We start from the raw sequence: 20,968 nt of genomic DNA on the forward strand, positions 1-20,968 counted from the left end.
CTTAATAAACCTTTCTTTAATTTGCTCAGGGTTTTTTTTTTTTTTTTTAAGTACGAAAGTGGACTTTTGCCCTAGTTCATATTCTGAATATATAACCAAATCTGAAGCGCAATTTTTTTTCCTTTTAACTCGTGAGCAAACAGCAATATAATATAAATATTTATGAATGAGGTTTACGTTGGGGAAAAATGTACTTAGGACAAAAGTAGCTTGACACATTACGTTCAGTTATGTGCCTTGGTCTTGAGGGCAGGGACTGCATCGTCACATCTTGAGCCCTACAGAGCTTGTGCAGTGTGGGCCCTCAGAAATTGTATGCCGAAAAAATGATGATGAAACTTCTTAGGCATGGTTTTGGTTGCTCCTGTTTTACTTTGTAAAACCAAGATTATTGGGGCAGGATGAGAGGAGAGGGGGCTTGAGCCAGGTGCAGTGAAAAGTCCTCTGAGAACATGTGTCCGGGCCTTTCTGCTTAAGGCAGACAGGAAAGGTCCAAGGGCAAAGGAATAGACCAGGGAGTATAGAGGGGAAAAGATAATTTATGGGGACAGCTGTTGCTCCTCTTTCTCCTCCGCCACCAGCAGGAAGCTGGGTCGGATCCTTCAGTAACAGCAGACCCTGCTCCTGCTCTTGGGAACCCGGGAGCACAAAGCAGTCCAGCACCTGCCCCGTGTGACACCTCCACCCCAGGGGGAAAGGCCCAGCTACCTGGGTCTCTTGATACTAGGGCTCCAGGAACCAGAAGAGCCTGGCCTGCTTGCGAGGAGAGGTCATTTATTTACATGAAGCAGGGAGAGCTCGAGGATACAGAGCAATCCATCTGCCTTAGCGACTAAACAGACTCCCTTCGCCTCATCCTCCTGCAGAAGCGGTCAAGGAGGGAGGTTGGGCGAGGTGACCTTACAGTGCAGAATCTGTGCTTCTAAAAATAGTAGCATCCTTGGAGAATCAAGGAGGGGAGGGGAGGCTGTGGATGTTGAGGGCAAAAACCGGACTCCCCAGAGCACTGTCAGTATGAAACTGTATTAATTAGACACAGACACCCAGCTCGATAACCTCAGGTATCACAGAAATTGAAACTAAATGAACTGGCTTTTTTTTTTTTTCCTTTCTGGGTATACTTTCCCTGGGCTAAAAAGGAGAAAGAGAATTGTGTCTTCTGACCTATTTGAATGACTGCACACTGCCCCAGGACATGTTTTCCCCAGCAGAGGGAAATGGGGCTTCTTAGAGACACATCGAGAGAAAGCAAGAGCTGCAGCAAAGTGGGAGCCAGGGGGCTCCCGTCGGGGGCCTGCGGGATCTGGGTCCCCACCTATCTCTTCCTGCCTGGAGACTGTGCAGGGGCTGGGCAGGTGTCCAGGTGTGTCCAGGGCTGTCACGGGCTGCCACTCTCAGGCTGCTGCAGGGTCTTCGTCGAGAGCCCTGTAGGGACTAGGTGTTTGCAGGGTCCAGTGGAGCCACGTGCTGGTCTGCACAGGCTGCATGTGACCAGGTTGCGCGCGGTCCTCTGGTGGGTGGAGGGGCGTGTGCGCGCGCGTGCGCGTGCGCATGCTGGGATGGGGAGTGTTTGCAGGAGTGTACGGAGGTATTGCAGCGAACTTGGGGATGGGGGGTCTCTGTAGGGAGGTGTGTGGAGCTATAGGGGAAGAATGCATATAGACGGTGACTGTCTGGAGGACTTTGCGGGCTATGTGAGGCCTGTGGGTAAAACTGTGGCGGAAGCTATGTAGGAACTGGGGGTTGGGAGTCTCCAAGGGGCTGTACGGAGACCTGTCTGAGAGAGTGCACAAGGCTGTGGGTGGGCTGTGTGCAGAGCCTGTCTGGGGCTGCCAGTGGGGCAGCCCAGCACTGTGGGGCACCTCTTTGTGTAGCTTTGTCCTGGGGGCTCTGTGTGGATGTGATGGGGATATGAGTGGAGCCACACGGCGGGCTCCGTAGGGGATAGTTAAGGCTATGGGGGCTTCTGCTCTGGGGGCTGCTGTGGGCCGCGGGACCTGTGTGATGCTGTGCAGGGCTGCAGGTAGCTGGGAAGAGGGGCAGAACCCTGGATGGGCTCCACAGCTCTGCCATTTAAAGACGAGTGTGCTTCCTTAGGAAGGGTGCTCCCGAAGTGCAGTGCATTTATTCTCCTTCATCTGCTTGATTACGTGAAGGGGAAGGGCACCAGGCATCCAGGAGATGAGCAGGAGAGCAGTGCGGTCCCTTGCAATGCTGCCCCGCCCCTGCCTCTGTGTGCACCAGGCTGAAGGCACTTTCTAATGCTTCAGTTTGTGCTCTCTCAACAGGACAACGTGGATCTTGGAGAGCTGATGTTTTCCCTCTGCTATCTTCCCACGGCTGGCAGGCTGACCATTACCATTATAAAAGCAAGGAATTTAAAGGCAATGGACATAACAGGGGCATCAGGTGGGACAATCTCAAATGCATATTTCCTCCTATGTTCTTATGTAGCACATTATGAAGCTTCCAGTAGAGTAATAAAGGGCGTGGACTTTGGAACCAAACTGCCTAAGTTTAATCCTAGTCCTAGACCTAATAGCTGTGTGACCTTGGGCAAGTCACTTAATCTCTCTGGGCTTTAGATTCCCCATCTGTAAAAATGAGGACAATAATAGTATCTGGCTCTTTCGGTTGTTACAAGATTAAGTGAGTTAATACATATGACACCTAAGAACGGTGCCTGGCACACACTAAATGCTCCTCGGTGTTAGCTCTCATTATTATTACCATTATTCTCTCTTAGGTCTTCTTCACATAATTGTGGACTGGACCTGCAGTTTGCACATGCTGATATAGCTTATCTAATTGGGTCTTTCTTCACATACAAGCAATCATCATCACCTCAGGCTTTTAGAAGATTGATATCCAATATCCTTATATAAAAAGGTGCATCAGTGAACTATGCAGTTTGGTTTTTCCAGTGAATCAAGCATGTAGCCTTAAGTTCTAAACCCTAACAGAAAAAACCCTGATATGCAGTTCCTTTTATACAAGTTCACAAGCCACCTCTTCAGGGGCTCCCAAAATGTGGTCGCAAAACCCCCAGTTCACTGGCTTTTGGTCACTGAAATCAAAAGATGCAATATATTTTGCTTCCTGGATGTCAGTGTTTTATTCAAGCAGAAAAAAAGATATGGCCTCTTCTGACCCTCTAAGTCCCCCCAGACAGTGTATGGGTGTCAGAGCAACACATGGTTAGGCAGGTGAAGCAAGAAGGACTCCCCACTGAGCAGAATAGTGAGGTGAAACCAGGAAAGCTCCACCTGAAGCAGAGACCAGCCTTGCCACCTGTCACCCCATCCCAGCATGGCACCACAAGCAAGCCTGTGTCCTTCCTCTCCCTGCTGAACTGCTTCTCCCTTTGCAACCTGACTGTAGGCAACTCTAGGGCTTGAGGCCCCTGCACTGAAGGAAACCCACTCCCACCCCAAGTTTTCTCAGTCCTCTAGGAATTTAGCTTCTCCCTTTCCTAAAGACCTGGTTTTTAGAAAAAGATTCCCTGAGGTGGCTCCAAGTCAGGTCCTGCAGTCTGTTTCCCCATGCTCTGGGAATGGCTTTGCATTTCCCTTCCTGTGACAGCCAAGCAGGTCCTGAATCCTAATCTAATTCGGTAACATGTTTTCACACTATTTTTAAATTCCACTCATTTTGAGGGGAGAGAGTCCTGTGCTTCTTCCTGAATGAATGACTTAATTATCCCAACTCCAGTCCCTGCCCAGACATCGTGTTAATTAAAATCCTCCAACTCCAGTCCACAGGCAGGTAAAGGGGTTCTGCCTACCATGGTCCTTGAAACTCTGCCGTGACGAAACCGCTGGCCTAAATCTGCGTGTATCCTCACAGTACCTCTGCTTCTCATGGCCTGTACAGATCCCTACGTGAAAGTCTCATTGATGTGTGATGGCAGGCGATTGAAGAAGAGGAAAACGTCCACCAAGAGGAACACTCTGAATCCTGTTTACAACGAAGCCATAGTCTTTGACGTCCCTCCCGAGAATATTGACCAAATCTACTTGTCCGTAGCGGTCATGGATTACGACCGGTGAGAGGCCTAGAGCTGTTTCTCCTTGCAAGTCCACTGTGCCCAGGGTTGGGGGACGGGGGGTGCCAGCCGTGGATTCTTAGCTGGCGTCTTAGTGCAGCCACAGGAGAAGAGTCGGGTGAGCAGCACACTGAGAGCTGATTGACAAGGCGTCACCATTTTACAAGCAATGCGGTAGAGTCAGATTACCAAAGTGCCTCTAAGCTCTCCCATTTCTTCTGTCTTTCTCCTCCTCCATTCTCCTCCCTCCTCTACTTCTTCCCCTCTCCATCCCTGTACACCCCTCAGAATCTCAGCTTAGAGAACTGTGACCCCACAGATCTTAATCTTCTCTCAGGCAATCCTACCTGGCCTTTATCAGAAAGATTCCACTCAAAACAGCAGAATGATTACTTTAGCCAGACCATCAACATTTCTAAATACATAATTTCGTTCTTTTTTTTTTTTCTTCTCCCAATGTGTTTAATAAAGATCGTTTCTATCCACTTAAGTCTGAAAGCAAACACAGAAATGTTCTCTTGAAAATGCTAGAATCAGGATGGATGACAGGGTACATTAAAATGTATAAGATTCTCGACTTTCTAATTAATACAGCACAGAAGAGATATTTATAGCCTGCATTGTAGCCAATTGTGTATTTAAAGGACAGATTTGAAAAACAGTCATTTTAATATGCAAAGGAAGTACCAACAGGGAATTATACATGTTAAACCAGTCATTAGACTGAAATTCAAAGTCTGTTTTTAATTGGAAACCTCCCACATGGTCTGGGCACAATTATAAAAAGAAAAAAAAAAATCTAACTTCTAACATCTTACAATATTATTTGCAGCTGAAAATTTTCCCACAGACCCCTGAAATGTCAGTAAGGCAGCCTCAATGCCCTGAACACTCTTTGCAGAGATGCCTGGGTGAAGCATAATCGTCTTGCAACCCAGGGAGCACGTGGGTTGGCTCAGCTGCCATGGGTGTGATAGCCCACGCTGGGCAGTAGACCTCATCTTGTCTCCTCTGGACGACACACAACACAAATAGTGTCGGGCCACAGGAGGGGACATTGCCCACCAGCCGTGGAAGGCTGGGCCAGTATTTTTCAAGCTATTGCCAAGTTTCCCGCATCGACAAATCTGATTATGTGAGCTCTGCTTCAATTTAATTCTCAGTAAACTCATGAATCTGGCCTGGAAAAATCCATGGCAGAATTCATGGGGCTTCTGCATGCAACTGATCTTAATGAGCATAGAATCCAGTATCCTTCACACTGCTTCCCCACCCTTGTCTCCCCCTTGCTCCCTAGACACAAATAGGAGAAAAATCCCTCATCCTTGTAGGAAGGGAAAAGAAAGAGAAGAAGTCTGTGAATTTGGATCCCAGAGAGTTAAAGGATGGGCCATGTCATTCTGGATATATGCAAAGGACTTCTAACCAAAAACCGTTAAGGAAAAAAGAAATGGTCCAAGGCAGAGATCTACCCAGGGATGTTTCAGAAATACTAGCTAAGTATTAAAGGAGCTGAGTATTTCTGCAGTAGGGAACTCAAGTTGGGTCAAAGAAGCAAAGCTGGGCTTGCAAGGAAGGAGGGAAGAGCACAAAAAGACAACACGTTCTCTAAAGAGAGGGGTTGCAAGATGACCCAGGAGCCTCCTCCACTCTGCCCCCTTTGTGAGCTCAAGGCTACAGCTGACAGACTCAGAGCTTCTCCCTTACCTGTACTTGGTTCCCTCTTGCAGGAATGAAGCAGCCATTAGTGCAAGAAACTCGTTTCAGATGGCCCCCTTTTCATTACATGGATTTGGAGGCCTGAGGTCAACCTTGTTCCAGAACCAGAAGGGGCATCCTTTGCATGCAGCAGGGGGTTCTTCCAACACAGGTTCTTGCGAACAAGCTAAGCCATGCCAGTGTTCCGACAGCTGAGCTGTGTGAGGGCCAGATTCTGGTCTTCCTCTCTGTGCCCCGAGTGAAATATTGGAACCCGAGTCCTAGTGGCTATTAAGCTTGGCCTGTAGTTTTAAATTAGGGAATGAAAAAGACCACCCCTTCCCTAATTCCTCTATCAGTTTTACTGAGTAGTTGCTGCTCTTACATACCAAAATTTAAGGAAAAAACTATTGTGCACCATTTTCACAGTGTAGGTCACAATGAGATCATCGGCGTGTGTCAAGTAGGCAACGAAGCTGAGAGGCTGGGCAGAGACCACTGGAGTGAAATGTTGTCATATCCGCGCAAGCCCATTGCACACTGGCATTCCCTGGTGGAGGTAAGACCCTACTCCCACGTGCTCCTCTTTGCAGAAGAATAAATGCTTTACTGTTGAAATGCAGGAGCCACCAAAAATGTGAGTGTACCAGGGTCTATGGTCATCAATGTGTTTCCCTGGTTGCATTTCCTGGGACCGCTTGTTGGGAATTGCATTCAATCTGAGATTGAGTCTGTGCTCCCTGCCAGTCTGGTAGGTTTTGAACATTGATCAGGGATCATCTGTTTACTTTGATTGTTTTCAAAAAAGATCAAGATTCTCTTATTTCATGTTATGGCTTTGGGTTGACATTTGGAGGATATCTGCAGGATCTGAGTGAGTGTGGAGGTCCAGGCCATCATAGAGTGACTTACAGCTAGCATCAGAAAAAACTTGAGACCGGGAGAGAGGACGCATGGATTCTGAGACTGGCTGTAGCATGAACCTGTGATTCTGGGCAAACTGGTTAGTATCAACTGTATATGATAAAAACCCCCAAGTCAACAAACCACAAAATAACAAGTGAAATGGAAATTTATTTCTCTCTTACATAAAAAAGGTCCAGAGGAAGGTTGTCTAGGAAGGTTGTCTAGGCTGTTAAAGTGGCTCTGTGGTTGACAGAGATGTAGACTTCTGTCTTTCTGCTTCCCTGTCCCAGTGTGAGGTGTTTTTTTTTTTTTTTTTTTTGAGGTCACCTCATTGAGCAATATGGCTGCTAAGCTCCAACCATCACATATCTTCCAGGCCATAGAAAGGTGAAGACAAGAGCCAAAAGCACACACATTCCTTTTTAAAGGATTTTCCTTGATGTCTTATGCAACACTGCTACTTCCATTTAAATTAGTCACAGAACTTAGTCATACAGACATGTATGGTTGCAAGGGAGGGTAGGAAGTGTATTCTTTTTGTCAGTGGCAATGTGCCCAACTGAAAAAGCAGGATTCTCATTGCAAGGTAGAAGAAGAGAGTGGATACTTGGAGGCAGTGGACCATGGTTCTGCCTCCCACCCTCATTCATTCACTCACTCCCCCCATCCTTTCCTTTTCATTTATTCTTCCCCCATTCATCCTTACTCAGTGACTCACCCTCTTTTTTATTTACTAACTCATTCTCTCAGAAATAAATCGCATTCACTAAGTGACATTTCTGTGGGTCAGATGCCATATTAGATAGAGAAAATATAGATGTAAGAAACCTTTCCTTCCCTTGAAGAGCTTATAGACCATAAGAGAGAGGACGGCGTGTAAACTAATCACTGAAGTGCACAATCGTAAGCATTATCATCTACATCAAGTGCTACAGGGGCACCAAGGAAGCAAGTGTCATGCTTGGATGAGCTGGTCCCTGAAGGCTTAGTCCCTCCTGCTCTTGGGAAGCGAAGAGAGCTGAGCCCCTGGGAATAGGGACACCAGAGAGCGTGGGTTCCAGGCAGACAGCTTCCGCTTACTCTCCCAGGGCAGGCAGCTCTGTTCCCTGCAAAGCCATCCTGAGAGGCCAAGACCAGAGCCTCACCCAGTGTGGATTCTGCTGCCCTGGCCAGTCAGGAGAGTCTAAGTAAACATGCAGGGTAGCCATGGAGAGGCAGGAGGGCCCCAGGGGATGAAGGGACAGTCTTTCTTTGTTGGAGATCCTGCCGGAGGGGAAGAACAGGACAGGGTCTGTGGACTGATTCTAAGCTTCAGGGCCTCCAGGTGGTATACTCAAGGAGAGCCTAGGGCCCTCCTAATTTGCAGGTCCTTGAGGACACCTCTGTCCTTGGGCCGTAGAAGTAAAGACTGTTTCCTGGGCTCAAAATTAATCCCTACGGAAGACCATAGAACCTGTGAACCACTTCACATTGGGGGGGGGACTGGTGCTAGGTAGTGCACATCACTTCTTCAGTTCCTGGTGGAATTCTCAGAGGAGTCTCTCTGTGGACTGCCAGAGCCTGTCACTAGCAGGGGCAGTTAGAGCACTTGTGATAGGCTTTTTGTGCCCTTGCAAAGTCACTGCCGACTTTCATTCTTATTTGTAACCTGAAGTGTCAAAGGCTGTCAGGGCTCTATGCCTCTCGGGACACAGGAAATGGGAAAGGAGTGAGGATCAGGGGTGTGGCGTGGGAGTGACTGTGGATGGGGCTGTGAACACGGGGCCCCGAGCACGGCGCGTGCACCTTAGAGGAGGGGACGTGTGGAAAGCGGGCCTGGGAGGCTGCCCTCACTGCCCAGGAGGAAGCACCCTATGACTGGCTGCCCGGGAGCCATGCCTTAAACCCTGAGCACTTGGCTTACTGCAAATCTCTGTTGGACAGTTTTGTGAGAGATACATGTTTTTAGAGTTAAACCACTGAAACTTGGGGGTCATTTGTTACAGCAGCTAGAATTACTTCGGCGAATTCAGTGGTCTTTTCACAATGGTTGCAGCAGAACTAAGGAAATGAAATGTCCCTTATATGGAAGGCAAACCAAGGGAGGCTTTTCCTGCCCTGTTGCTTCATGTGTCGTGTCTTTTTTTAAAAAAAGAAAAATTTATTTATTTATTTATTTATCCTTGGCTGTGTTGGGTCTTCGTTTCTGTGCGAGGGCTTTCTCCAGTTGCGGCGAGCGGGGGCCACTCTTCATCGCGGTGCGCGGGCCTCTCACTGTCGCGGCCTCTCTTGTTGCGGAGCACAGGCTCCAGATGCGCAGGCTCAGTAGTTGTGGCTCACGGGCCTAGTTGCTCCACGGCATGTGGGATCCTCCCAGACCAGGGCTCGAACCCGTGTCCCCTGCATTGGCAGGCAGACTCCCAACCACTGCGCCAACAGGGAAGCCCCCTTCATGTGTCTTTGAAGTACATGCCTGGGACTTCGGATCCATCCTGAGAGGAGAAGCAATACTTTCCCTTTTAAGAATAAACATGTTATGAGCGGAATTGGGGCAGTGGTACCGGATGAGATGAAAAGCAGGGTCAGAGGGGTGCCCGTGCTTTGCTGGCAGCTGTCAGGATGGAGGAGGCCGCGGGCAGAGCGGTTTTGACGTGGATGGACCTAGATTCAAGTCCCCGTGCTGCCACTCAGTTGCTTGTTTTTCTCTTGCTGAATCTCAGTTTTCTCCTCTGTAAAGTGGCTGTAATAGTGCCTATCCCACAAGGGTGATTGTGAGGATTAAACAACCTAATGTATGTGAAGCACCATGGCTGGCACCCAGTAAATGCTCAGTAAAATTCCCAGTTATGGCCATTACTATGTATGTCCCACATTCTGAGGGATTGCTGTGTGTCCTCGTGGGGCTGTCACACAAAGAAACATCATAATGTTGGTCACGGAGGGAAAAAGGAAGGTTGGGGGTACCCTACACCCCACATGCTGGTGAGCCATGACCTCACACTGGGAAAAGGGGTCATTTGTGACTTGGCTGGATATAGACACACATATTTCAGTTCTGTTCTTTCTCCTGTCTTCCTTGGCCTTAAAGATAAGTTGCTGTTATACTAAGAACCGTTAAATTTTCTGCTGTAAAACAAAAACAGCAATTAAGTTGCAGTTCTCTGGATGTGTGTGTGTGTGTGTGTGTGTGTGTGTACATAAGCATTTGTGTAAGAATGAATGAGAGAGAGAAAGAAGAGAGAAGATATGGGGTAGTTAGGATTTAGTACGAAGGGAGGCTGGCCTGGCAGAAGCTCTTCGCTGCTGGGGGCTGAGGGACCAGGTTAGGACTGAACCCTGAGCCCTTCAGAGATCTGGCAGCCTGCTTGGGGCTGCATCCAACACACCCTGACCTTGCCATAGCAGGTGGCAGATGGAGTCTTCAAAGCCAATGAGTTCAGAAATCCGTTTCTCTCTCAGAGAATCTGGATGGCTTCACTGCACACTCAAAGGTCAGCCAGTGCCGCTCCCTTTTCTCTCCATGATGTCAGAGGCTTGGGAAGCTGTGTAAACTCCCTCAGTGGGCTGCCTGGGCCCTGGGGACAGGAGCGTCCCCTCCACGGAGCCTCAGGGGATGACAGAGCTCTGACAGAGCTCCCACCGCCCTCTCCTCCATATATCCAAGAGAAGACGGTGCTGGCCTGGCCACATCCCGGCACCTTTCCCACCCCTGCACTCGGAGCTGGCCCACACCATGCAGCTCCGGGGAGAATAATAGAAATAGTTCCAGGTTTTCATCACTTCCGTGTGAAGTGCTGTCTGACCTCTGGATTAACAAGTAGTAAAACTTGGTTTGATGGGAAGAGCAGACGACAGACACCACTGGGTTAAGTCAGTTTTTACTTCTCTAAAAGGGATAGACTCCAATCAGAATACACAGTGAAGGTCAGCAGCATTCCCCTGATTGACAGAGATGTAAGATCCTGAACCCCAAAGTCCTGCTCAAGGGTGCTCAGGTGTGAACAAATCTTCCTGTCTCCAAGCTCAGCATTTTCTCTGTGCACCTGGTTAGTCTGCAGGACCACCTCAAAGAGCTGGAAGCCCCCTGCAACTCCGGGTTATGCAGTTCCCAGCGTAACTAGGGGCAGGTGTGGCACAGTACACCCTGGCAGAGACAGAGTCCCCATCTTCCAGCCTCTGCCGCCCTACGGGTGTAGATTTAGAGCTGTATAGCTAAGGCAAATGTCATCACCCAGACTCTACTGGGAGTTACTCTAGCAGGCCCTTTAAACAAGCTCTAGATATTATCCATCAAGGGCCCACCAGGGCCTACCTGGAGTCTTCAAAGTCCACACATTCCCAAGATTACCCAGGTTGGGTTAAGTGTCCACCCCTGGTCCAGTTTGCTGGAGGTCAGGGGTCATGGAAATGTGACCTGGTCCCACTCCAGCAGGAGTGTTGAGAGTAGACTTGCTGAGAAGTATCCCCCTGGCAGGACAGGGAAATGGACACAAGTGACCCCAATCTTCTGCTTCCCAGAAGATTTTTTTTTAAATATTAATTAATTAATTAATTTATTTATTTATTTATTTATTTATTTATTTATGGCCGTGCTGGGTCTTAGTTCCTGTGCGAGGGCTTTCTCTTCATCGCGGTGCACGGGCCTCTCACTATCGCGGCCTCTCCTGTTGCGGAGCACAGGCTCCAGATGCGCAGGCTCAGTAGTTGTGGCTCACGGGCTTGGTTGCTCCGCGGCATGTGGGATCTTCCCAGACCAGGGCTCGAACCCGTGTCCCCTGCATCGGCAGGCAGATTCTCAACCACTGCGCCACCAGGGAAGCCCCTTCCCAGAAGATTTTGAAGTGAGGGAGTCAAAGGCTTTATCACTCTGGGCCAACTGCTATTCACAACAGATTTAGGAAAGAGGAGTGATTCCCCAGAAAGAGGAGGGGTTGACTGGAAGAAGCCAAGTGGGAGATCAGGTTCCCATCAGGGAGTTTGAGTGTGTGTAGGCCTTGGGTCCTGGTGAGGACTAGACCAGCAGAGAAGGAAACTGAAACCAGAAAAAAAAGAAGCAGGCACTAGGCACAGGGTGGGAAAGCCCAAGGGAGTTGCAAACTGCCTTCTGTCTCCCTCCTCCTTCCCAAGCTGGCGCCTAGGCGAGAGAAGCGCAAAGGCCCTGGTGACGAGGGGAGATCTGTGTGCTTGCATCTGACTGGGCGTGTTGCCCAGCTTGTCTTTGGCCATCAGATGATGTCGTCACTACGTGTGCTGCTGGGACCCCCTCAAGGCTGACCAGGCCACACTGCGCCTCTTGACTGCCCTGCAGATCTCTGAGGCCTGGCAGCACCTCTTGCCTGAGAGGTTTTCTTTGCAGCCCTTGGTACAGGTCACTTCCCCACTTACTGGACCCGCCCCCAAAACCTTGTCGGCCAATATTGTTACCTCCTTTCCACATCTTCCAAGCATTCAGGGGCACACAGGAGCTGCAGGAGACTCAGTGCCATTACAGGCACCCTCTTCATGCTCATAAAGTTACGTGGCCATTTCTACCTGTTCCTCTAGCCCCATATTGGCACAGGGGCCATTTCTGCCTTCAGCTTCCTCCTCAACCCACCTGAAACTCGAGACTTCAAGCCTGAGGGGTGAAGCCAGGACCTCACATCAAGCCCCGCCCCCATCTCTCCTACCAAAGGCTCTCTACTTCGTCTTTCCGGCTGGTGGAACCTTCCTTTATATCAGAGCATGATTCCCTTTATACTATGACTTGGGTTCAGATCTCCAAGGTTTCCTCTCAATGTGTAGAGGGAACATTTGGGATTTCGATGTGTCTCTTTTCTCTTGGCGAGGCCTGGCTTTGGAGACTTTTGTTTCTGTAGGGACTGTCTGGTCATTGACCTATCTGATCATCGTGTTATTTGCCCTCAGTTTGTAGGAACAGATAGCATTGATTCCTTTGCATGGAACAGCATGATTTACAGAGAATGGAAATACTGTCCCTGTTACATAGGTATTAAATTAGTATTTGAGGAATGAATGAAAGAATGAATGAAGGAGACATATAAGGAAAGCAGTTGGGTTCCTCTAGTTCTAAAGTCCCACAATTTCCCACTCAGAGGAGTCCAAAGGAGAAGTCAGTTCGGAGCAAGATGTAAAAGGTATCAAGACTGAATTTACAGTGGGCTCTTCAAATGGAGATGGTCCTTATTAAGCTTCAAGCTTTGATCACCTTTTCTCCATTTAGGAGAAGGACGTGAGAAGAGACCATTTCCCCCCTTGGTTCCCATGAACTGCCCTCTGATGGTAGTAGCTTTGCATTTCGAGTGCACTTGAGAAATATTCAGAACAATAACTTAGGCACCTTAGTAAATCATGAAGGTCCCCCTCATGCTGATGATATGCGTGTCCAGGTTCTAGAGTGCTTCAGTATCTTCTTTCATAAGAGACAGAGGAAGCAGAAACCACAGACATCCCTACGGTGAATGACAGACTGCTGTACCCTGAATGAGAACTGATCAGGAGGGGTGACAAGGACATTAGCCCACAAGTTGGCTTTTCTCACCAGGGAAACATTTTAGCAGCAATTTTACATCAGGTAATGATTCACTCCGCCTACCTGTGAAGATAAAAAAGAGAAAAATAGAGGGAATGCATTTTTTGGACAAAATAAAGGACTTATCATTGAGATTATATTTTTTCAAAAAGTAAACTATTTTTATTGGGGGATTTAGTATGCCAATATCCATAAACACCAGCAGGGCCACTGAAGCAAAACTGATTGCAAAGAACAAAGAAATGTGCTACATGTTGCAGATCTGAAAAACATGTAACAAACTTGTTAGAATCTGTGCGGATTGATGTAAGTGGCCAGAATGCAGTTGGGACCAGTAGGCATGGTTAGTGTTAATGGGGTGTTGTGTTTCCAGCTGGTGGAGGGAATGGTCAGCAAACAAAGCCAAGAGCATTCTGTATTTCCCAAACAAGTCCTCCTTCTTGTGTAGAATTATCTGGTTTAGGAAAAAAAAAAAAAAAAAAAAAAGGATGCTAAGCATTTTCTCATCTTCAACTGGGGTACAAAACCGGTGACTCTTCCAGGAGTCTGTAGAAATGGCAATCATACAAACTGCGGAAGCATTAGGGTAAACACTAGAGGTATAAAAGATAACAACAATGTGTTGGAAAATAACATTGCTGCCCAAACAGAAAGTCAACTGCATCTTGACTCTCCTCTCTTACAAATGACCCTGCCCCAGCAGTCACTGCCCTGGAGCGTTCCTGCGGCACACTTGAATGGTAATTAAATGAGAAAGTGGTTAACAATGGGCTTGGGCCCTCAGCAGTCTCATCTCCAAGAGTGGCGTTCTGATGTGACTACTAATACTGTGGGCTGATGGGCCAGTTCTTCCCCCATAGATGAAATGAACTAGAATGGCTTATGCCAACCTCTGAAAGAACCACACTCCCTCGTGATTATCTGTGGGGAGGAGAGTACTTCCTGGGTTAGGGGTCCAAGGCAAGGGTGGAGCATCCTGGTGTCACCTGAAAAAAAATGCACAACCTAGAAGTTGAGAATTATGTTTTACTGGGCTCACAAAACTGAGAACTTCAGCCTGGGACGCAGCCTCTCTGATAGCTCTGAGGGACTGCTCCAAAGAGACAGGGGAGGAACCAGGATACATAGGAGTTTTTGCAACAAAGACCAGGTAGTCGGAACATCAAGATTACTGTTAATTAAAGAAAACCAAACATCTCAAGTTAAGGAATTTAGCGCTTTTCTGTGTAAGGGAAGATGCAAGAGTCTGGGCTCACTGAAATCATTCCTTTGATCTGCACCTCAGCTCTCTGGGGCCAGTATCCTGTGCTTTCTCATCCTGAGTCTCCTCATGGTGCACTGTCGGGGATGGTTTGATGGGGGGCATCCTGTGTTGGGGAGGCTGTAATGGGAAGGCTTGATGGCTGCAACATCCTTTGTGCTTTTTTTGCAGGGGGGGTTGGTTTTGGTTTTTTGGTTTTTTGGCCACACCACGTGGCTTGCAGAATCTCAGTTCCCCGACCAGGGATTGAACCCAGGCCACTGCAGTGAGAGGGGGACCTAACCACTGGACCGCCAGGGAATTCCCCAACATCCTTTGTTTACTGATGTGGCAGGCAACATTTTTCCACCGATAATGGCAAAGGACAGAATGTCTAGAAGGCCGCTGCTCCTGGAAATGAGTCTTTCAGAAGATGTGCCTGTTGAACGCTGTCTGCCAAATATCAGCAGAACAACCTGTTGAAAAGACAAAGCTGAGTGTACTGCTTACCTGGTAATTGAAGGGGAATGTGAATAATTGAAATATGAATATGGTAATTGAAATATCTGATTGATATTTTCAAGTATGGTTTAAGGTGGGCCTTTCAGTATGGCAAGGGGGATGATTCAGGGGATGGGGAAGCTTGGTTAGGGTTGGGTAAAGATCATGATGTAATAGTTTAGGTGGACACAGCAACGTGAGGATTTTGAGACCAGGATTCAAAGAGTTTTGGGGTATAAACCGTCTGTTGATACTTTCTAAGGAAGAGTTGATGGTTTTTTGGAAAGTCCCAGTAATGAGCAATAATGTTGTCTGCAACTTTCATCTCTCTTGGCCAGAGTCTCTGGGAATAGTAAAGTTAATGTTAATGAAGGCAATAAAATAGTAAAGGCAAGTTAATGTGGAGTGCATTCTGTAGACAGATGGCTGTGTTGGGGTAGATGGCTTTAGTTCGCACACCCCAAGAACGAAAAGCAGAACGAGGGCTGACAAGGAGCCTGCCTAGTTCTGTGGGTACCCACACAGACAGCAGGATGTCTTTCTGATGGCCATGACTTCTCCTTGGGGATTCTAAGGAGCCTGGCTCCATCCTTGGCTCCAGTAATGGAACTAAGACCTAGTCCCGGGCTAAACCCGTCAAGCCAACCATGGGAATTAGTACTATCTAAGCTGATTCAGTCAGAGAGTATTATAGAGTGTTTGGTGTGAATGCTTGGACAAAGATGCTCTCTCTTTCTTGTTGGATGTAACTAAAGAAGCATACACGCCAGGAACAGCTGGAGCCCTTCTGGACCTCTAGAGGAAGCAGGGTTAGGGTGAGGCCAACCCCATAGGTGGCAGAATAGAGAGATACAAAGAATTCAGACCCTCGATCATATGGTTGAGTTGCTGGATCAAGCCTCTCCTGAACACAATGTTACCTCTGGCCTTTATGAATATGTAAGCATATAAATTTCCTTTGTTATGTAAGCACTACGAGGTAGGATTTCTGTTACTTGAAACAGAAAATATCCGGGACATAGACGAACACCCACCCCTGTCCCAACTGGTGTTCCCTTGCAGTGAAGAGAACCATTCCCAAAGATGTCATGATATCAACTCATCTGTTTTGCTCACTGTGATATGTCCAATGTCTACCAAAGTAAGTGGCACATGACAGACATTCAGTAGAATTTTCCTAATGACACAAATTGTCAATGTTTGGTTAATTAGCTTGTGTGTTGAAACAGTTGTGGCCAAAAGAGAGACTCTCTGCTCTTAATGACACAAATACTGTATAAAGTGAGGGGGAAAGCTGCTTTCCTTTTGCATTTATGTCTTATTTTTCCAAAGGAAAAATCAAATCCTGTGTGGATTTGAAGGACCCATGGACAGCTGTCCATCTTATGATGGCTCCCTTGGGTTGAAAAAGGCAGTTTCCTTAAGAGTGAAGATCAGTCACACGATTTTCTCCTACCATGTACTGCATTTCATTTGTTTAGAATGAAAATGAAAATCTATGGTCTTTTAATAATAGTATTACAGCAGCTCTAACATTAACTTTAATTCTCTGCTTGTTTATTTTATTTTTATTTACAAGCTAAAGCTCAATTGTATGTTTAAAGTCTGTGATCTGTAGTGGTAGAATTACATATCCCACCCCCATTTTAAATAAAAATCAGAATGAAATGTGATGACATTGATCATTGTAATGCTTAAAAATAAGGAAAGGGGGTTTTCTGGAAAAAGCAAGGGGAAGTTTGCAAATCATTGAGCAATTACATAATGTAATCAACTGATTATATGAGTTGTGCTCAGATTGTCAGAAAGAGAAGCAGTTGGGAATGAGGAGCAGGAAAACAAAGGTGTGATATTTTTTTTCCTACGTAGCTGAGGATCTGAATGGAGCTACTTACATAGTGTACATACTGACAGTAAGTGTCCAGGTTGCAAAAGTTTACTAGAGAAAGGTCATAAAACCAATCAAGACAGCAAATGCCATCCGACGGGATTAAGATTGATGACAATTAAATAACGTAAACATTCCAGGTCTTCCTGTTACGAATGCTTAATGAAGTCTCTGAAGGGGACATGGAGGTGTGGATCCAAGCAGAATGCTTTTTCTTGGGCTCATCTGCATCTCCCTCCTTGTTGACTGGAGATGGGCCCACACCGGGGAGCAGAGCTGAACGGGAACAGGCAGCACCTATTCATGAGGGGGAGATGGGCATGGAGGAATTGGCCTGGCTGCAGAGGGGTCTACACAGTCCGTCATCAAGATACTGAGACTGAGCATCTGGTGCTTGCATCCTAGTTCTGGAAGCCTCCATCCAAAGATAGTGAGTGGAGCCCCCCAGTGACAATGACTGTGGCCGCAGATCCAGCCTCTGACTAACGAACCAAGAGCCAGGCAGGGATCAGGGTGGGCTTCTGTGTTCCAGAGGGCGATGGCAGAGCTCCTCATGGCAAGCTTTCAGGATTGAGGTGGGATCCAAGCAGGATCTCAGGTTGGCAGGCTGGGGGTCAGCCTGGTGGAAAGGTGAGGGTGTGGGAATTGGACTTACTTTGGCACAGAAGGTCCAGGAATGCGTTGAGAACCCAGGCCCCTTGGCTGTGGAAGGTTGTTATCACAGGACCCTGAAGGCTGGCAGGGCAGCCACATGCCTGCAGTTCCGCCTCTCCAGCCTGCAGGGTCTAGTCAACATTGTCTTCAGAGGTGAGTAGCTGGGGGTGAGACAATCCGATCTTGCATTAAAAATTTTACATTCTTTAAAGTTGCAGAGTGTCCATTCCCAGTATGAGCGCTAATGGCTCTTATCCTACTGCTTAAAAATAATGTGACCCTTCCATTGCTCTTCAAGTATGGAACCAGAGTACCATGTGAATGTGGGCTCACCTAGAACTAAATCTTATATCAGGAATAAGGATCCAGGGGTCCTTGCCGAGAAAGAAGTAGTAAGAGAAATGCTACACTCTCAAGATAACAAGGGGAAGTCAGGGATAGCGCCATGGGTCGCACTGATGCGTCCGGCAGTCTAAGCCATCACACGTGGTGCACCATCCTCTCCACCTCTTGTCCTGCTTCTCTCGCACGTCAGTAGGCACCAAAGAGTTAATAGCAAAGGCCTTGAGAAGTCTGCACTTTGTTAAGAGGAATAGCTTTTAGATCCAGCTGCTGCCGCCAGATGAAATGCTTGAAAGCAAGAACGGAAATAATAGGAAAGAAAAGGACTTTTGAATCACGTGGAAGTCTTTGAGGACTCCTCAGCCCAGCAGACGTTCCTCTTACCATTTCAAGCCAGTAATTCTCTAAAGCCCCCCAGCCCAGTGTAGCTTCCTTCACTGTCTTTACAGGTTGTGTTTGAGTTCATGGGAGCCCAGGGGGCCGCTCTGCTGGGTTTGGACTTCCTTGGTAGTAGGAACTAGGGACAGAATTAATGATAGCAGTAGCACTGAGCCCTGCGTTGTAGTTGAGGTGGATGGCTCTGAACTTTAGGAGCGTCCTTGAGCAACTGCAGATCAGTGGATCAGCTGTCAAGACCGGAAGGGGACTCCATGAGCCAGGGCATGATGGGGAACCAGGGCTATGAAAGAAAAAGCATATCTGAGCCAGACTCAGAGCTTCACCCATTCCCATCCAGAGAGGAGGGCTTAGAAGTTAAGCCTGGGCCCCCTCCACCATCACCACCTCTCCATGCTCAGAGACCATTAGGTGACCTGTGTTTCTATAAGGCTCTGTCTTTCTGAGTGAGATGCGCTTGCTGAGTGGGATGGGGTGGGAGGTTGTATAAGGGGCCCTCCGTGTGGTTGAAGAAGCTGAAGGAAGAGTAGATTTGGGGGAGAGAGAGAGGTGGTGGAGGGCAGCCAGCCATAGGGAAAGGAGTTTGGTGTTGTGGGAGAAGAGGAGTGAGGGCAGCAGGGAAATAGAAGACATTTAAATAGATTTAGAGTCCATTTTGCTGACAGGAGACAAGTTCACCTTCACAGCTCCAGGAAATCTTCAGTAGGATTGACATGGATTTGCATTTGGACTGTAATATGAGAACTTGCTGAGTCTGACTCCCAGACTAGAGGGTCCATGAAGGTCCTACAGGGTTCAAGATTATTTGTAATCTGCTGTTCACATGCATCTATAGATGTACAAATTTAAGGTAGCTCTTAGCAACTTGAAACATACCTAAAGCCTTAAATTAATTGCTTAACACAGCTCTGTGCAGTTTTTGGAGTTTGGGTTTTTTTTTCCTGAATTCTTTCCTGAAGCGAAATCTAATTTGGAAACTGAATGTATAAAACAGATAAATGCAAGAGCTACTGTGTTCAAAGCAGACAAAAATTGAGGAGCACAAATTCATTTAATCAAAGAGGAAGATGTGACCCAGTTAAACGTCCTGGTGGACCAGCCCAGTTGTGCTGCATTAGTGTCTAAAGGGAGGGGAACCGACAGCCGGCTCTGGCTCCTAGAGCTGCTGTGCTTGAGCAAAGTACCTAATCTCTCTGTGGATCAGTTTCCTCCTCCATAAAATGGGGCTGCTAGCATCTGCTTTTAAATACCTGATGTGGTGATTAAATGATAGAACATGTATGAAAGCTCCTAGCATAGTATCTGGCAATGAAGGATGCTCCCTGAGTGTTCATTGAATAAGTGGGAAAATATAACTGCACCCAACTTTTCAGGCACTCATTTTTTTTTTTAATTAGTTAATTAATTTATTTTTGGCTGTGTTGGGTCTCTGTTGCTGCGCACAGGCTTTCTCTAGTTGTGGCGAGCGGGGGCTGTTCTTCGTGCGGTGTGAGGGCTTCTCACTGCGGTGGCTTCTCCTGCTGCGGAGCACGGGCTCTAGGTGCGCGGGCTCAGTAGCTGTGGCTCGCGGGCTCTAGAGCGCAGGCTCAGTAGTTGTGGCGCATGGCCTTAGCTGCTCCGCGGCATGTGGGATCTTCCCGGACCAGGGCTCGAACCCGTGTTCCCTGCATTGGCAGGCGGATTCTTAACCACTGTGCCACCAGGGAAGTCCCTCAGTCACTCATTTTTTTTTTTTTTTTTTTTCTTTCTGGGATCCTGGGTTTATTATTTTTTTAATGTATTCCGTGGTTTCCTCTAGTACCTTTTTTTTTTTTTTTTTTAATTTTATTTATTTATTTATTTACTTATGGCTGTGTTGGGTCTTCGTTTCTGTGCAAGGGCTCCCTCTAGTTGCGGCAAGCGGGGACCACTCTTCATCGCGGTGCGCGGGCCCCTCACTATCGCGGCCTTTCTTGTTGTGGAGCACAGGCTCCAGACACGCAGGCTCAGTAATTGTGGCTCACGGGCCTAGTTGCTCCGTGGCATGTGGGATCTTCCCGGACCAGGGCTCGAACCCGTGTCCCCTGCATTTGCAGGCAGACTCTCAACCGCTGCGCCACCAGGGAAGCCCAGTCACTCATTTTTGATGATGCTATTTCCATGCTCAAATAAGGATAACTTTTGGGGGGTATTCCAAGTTTGTCATTTCTCTGGGTTTGGGGATTTCCAGTGCTTCACAGAGACTTAGAATGTAGGGTGTAGCACAATATTTCATTAAGTTCTTGATTATACATGGAAGAGAGCAGTGTGACTCGAATGCTCTTGGCTATGATTTACAGTAAGAAGGACATTTTACATCACAACATACACACACATATAAAACTGCAACAAAACTTTCATGAAATAACACACATCCATGTGATGCATTTTGGAGGAAAAAAAACTTACTTCATTAAGAAAAAAGAATACTGGTCACAACCATTAAATTGATTTCACAAACCTATGATGGGTCACGATCTACACTCTGCAAAAATGAAATAAAGGATATGTACTTTTAGAAAGACCAATGAGATTTTGATGCCATGTGGGAGTATTAAAAGGGAAATATAGAATCATAACCAGCTGCATGCATTTTTAGGGCCATCCAGAATGTGTTTTCTCCAAAAGACCAGAATTCTAGATTTTTCATCAGATCTCTTTGTCAGGAAACAACACATTCCATTGGTTTGAGCTTCTCTGTGTAGGTTGCTGCATGTCTGAGTTTGTGTTGCCACATTTGCATGAGCACAAATAGATTATTTTTATCAC

General features: G+C 47.3%; 1 protein-coding gene across 4 annotated transcripts in view; it reads left to right on the top strand.

The window, feature by feature from the left end:
• Nucleotides 1-20,968, top strand: part of SYT9 (synaptotagmin 9) — a 192,717-nt gene that overhangs the window by 132,336 nt on the left and 39,413 nt on the right. For all 4 annotated transcript variants that reach the window (XR_011075468.1, XM_068556224.1, XM_068556223.1 and 1 more), the window contains exons 4-6: nt 2,289-2,409; nt 3,874-4,045; nt 6,173-6,302. Coding sequence is in view for 3 of the 4 variants with exons in the window: in XM_068556224.1 (XP_068412325.1) it covers nt 2,289-2,409; nt 3,874-4,045; nt 6,173-6,302 (423 nt within the window). In the remaining variant the exon portion in view is untranslated. The remainder of the gene's footprint in view (nt 1-2,288; nt 2,410-3,873; nt 4,046-6,172; nt 6,303-20,968) is intronic.

The sequence above is a fragment of the Eschrichtius robustus genome, chromosome 11 (genome assembly GCF_028021215.1).
Source record: "Eschrichtius robustus isolate mEscRob2 chromosome 11, mEscRob2.pri, whole genome shotgun sequence".
NCBI classification, from domain to species: Eukaryota; Metazoa; Chordata; class Mammalia; order Artiodactyla; family Eschrichtiidae; genus Eschrichtius; species Eschrichtius robustus.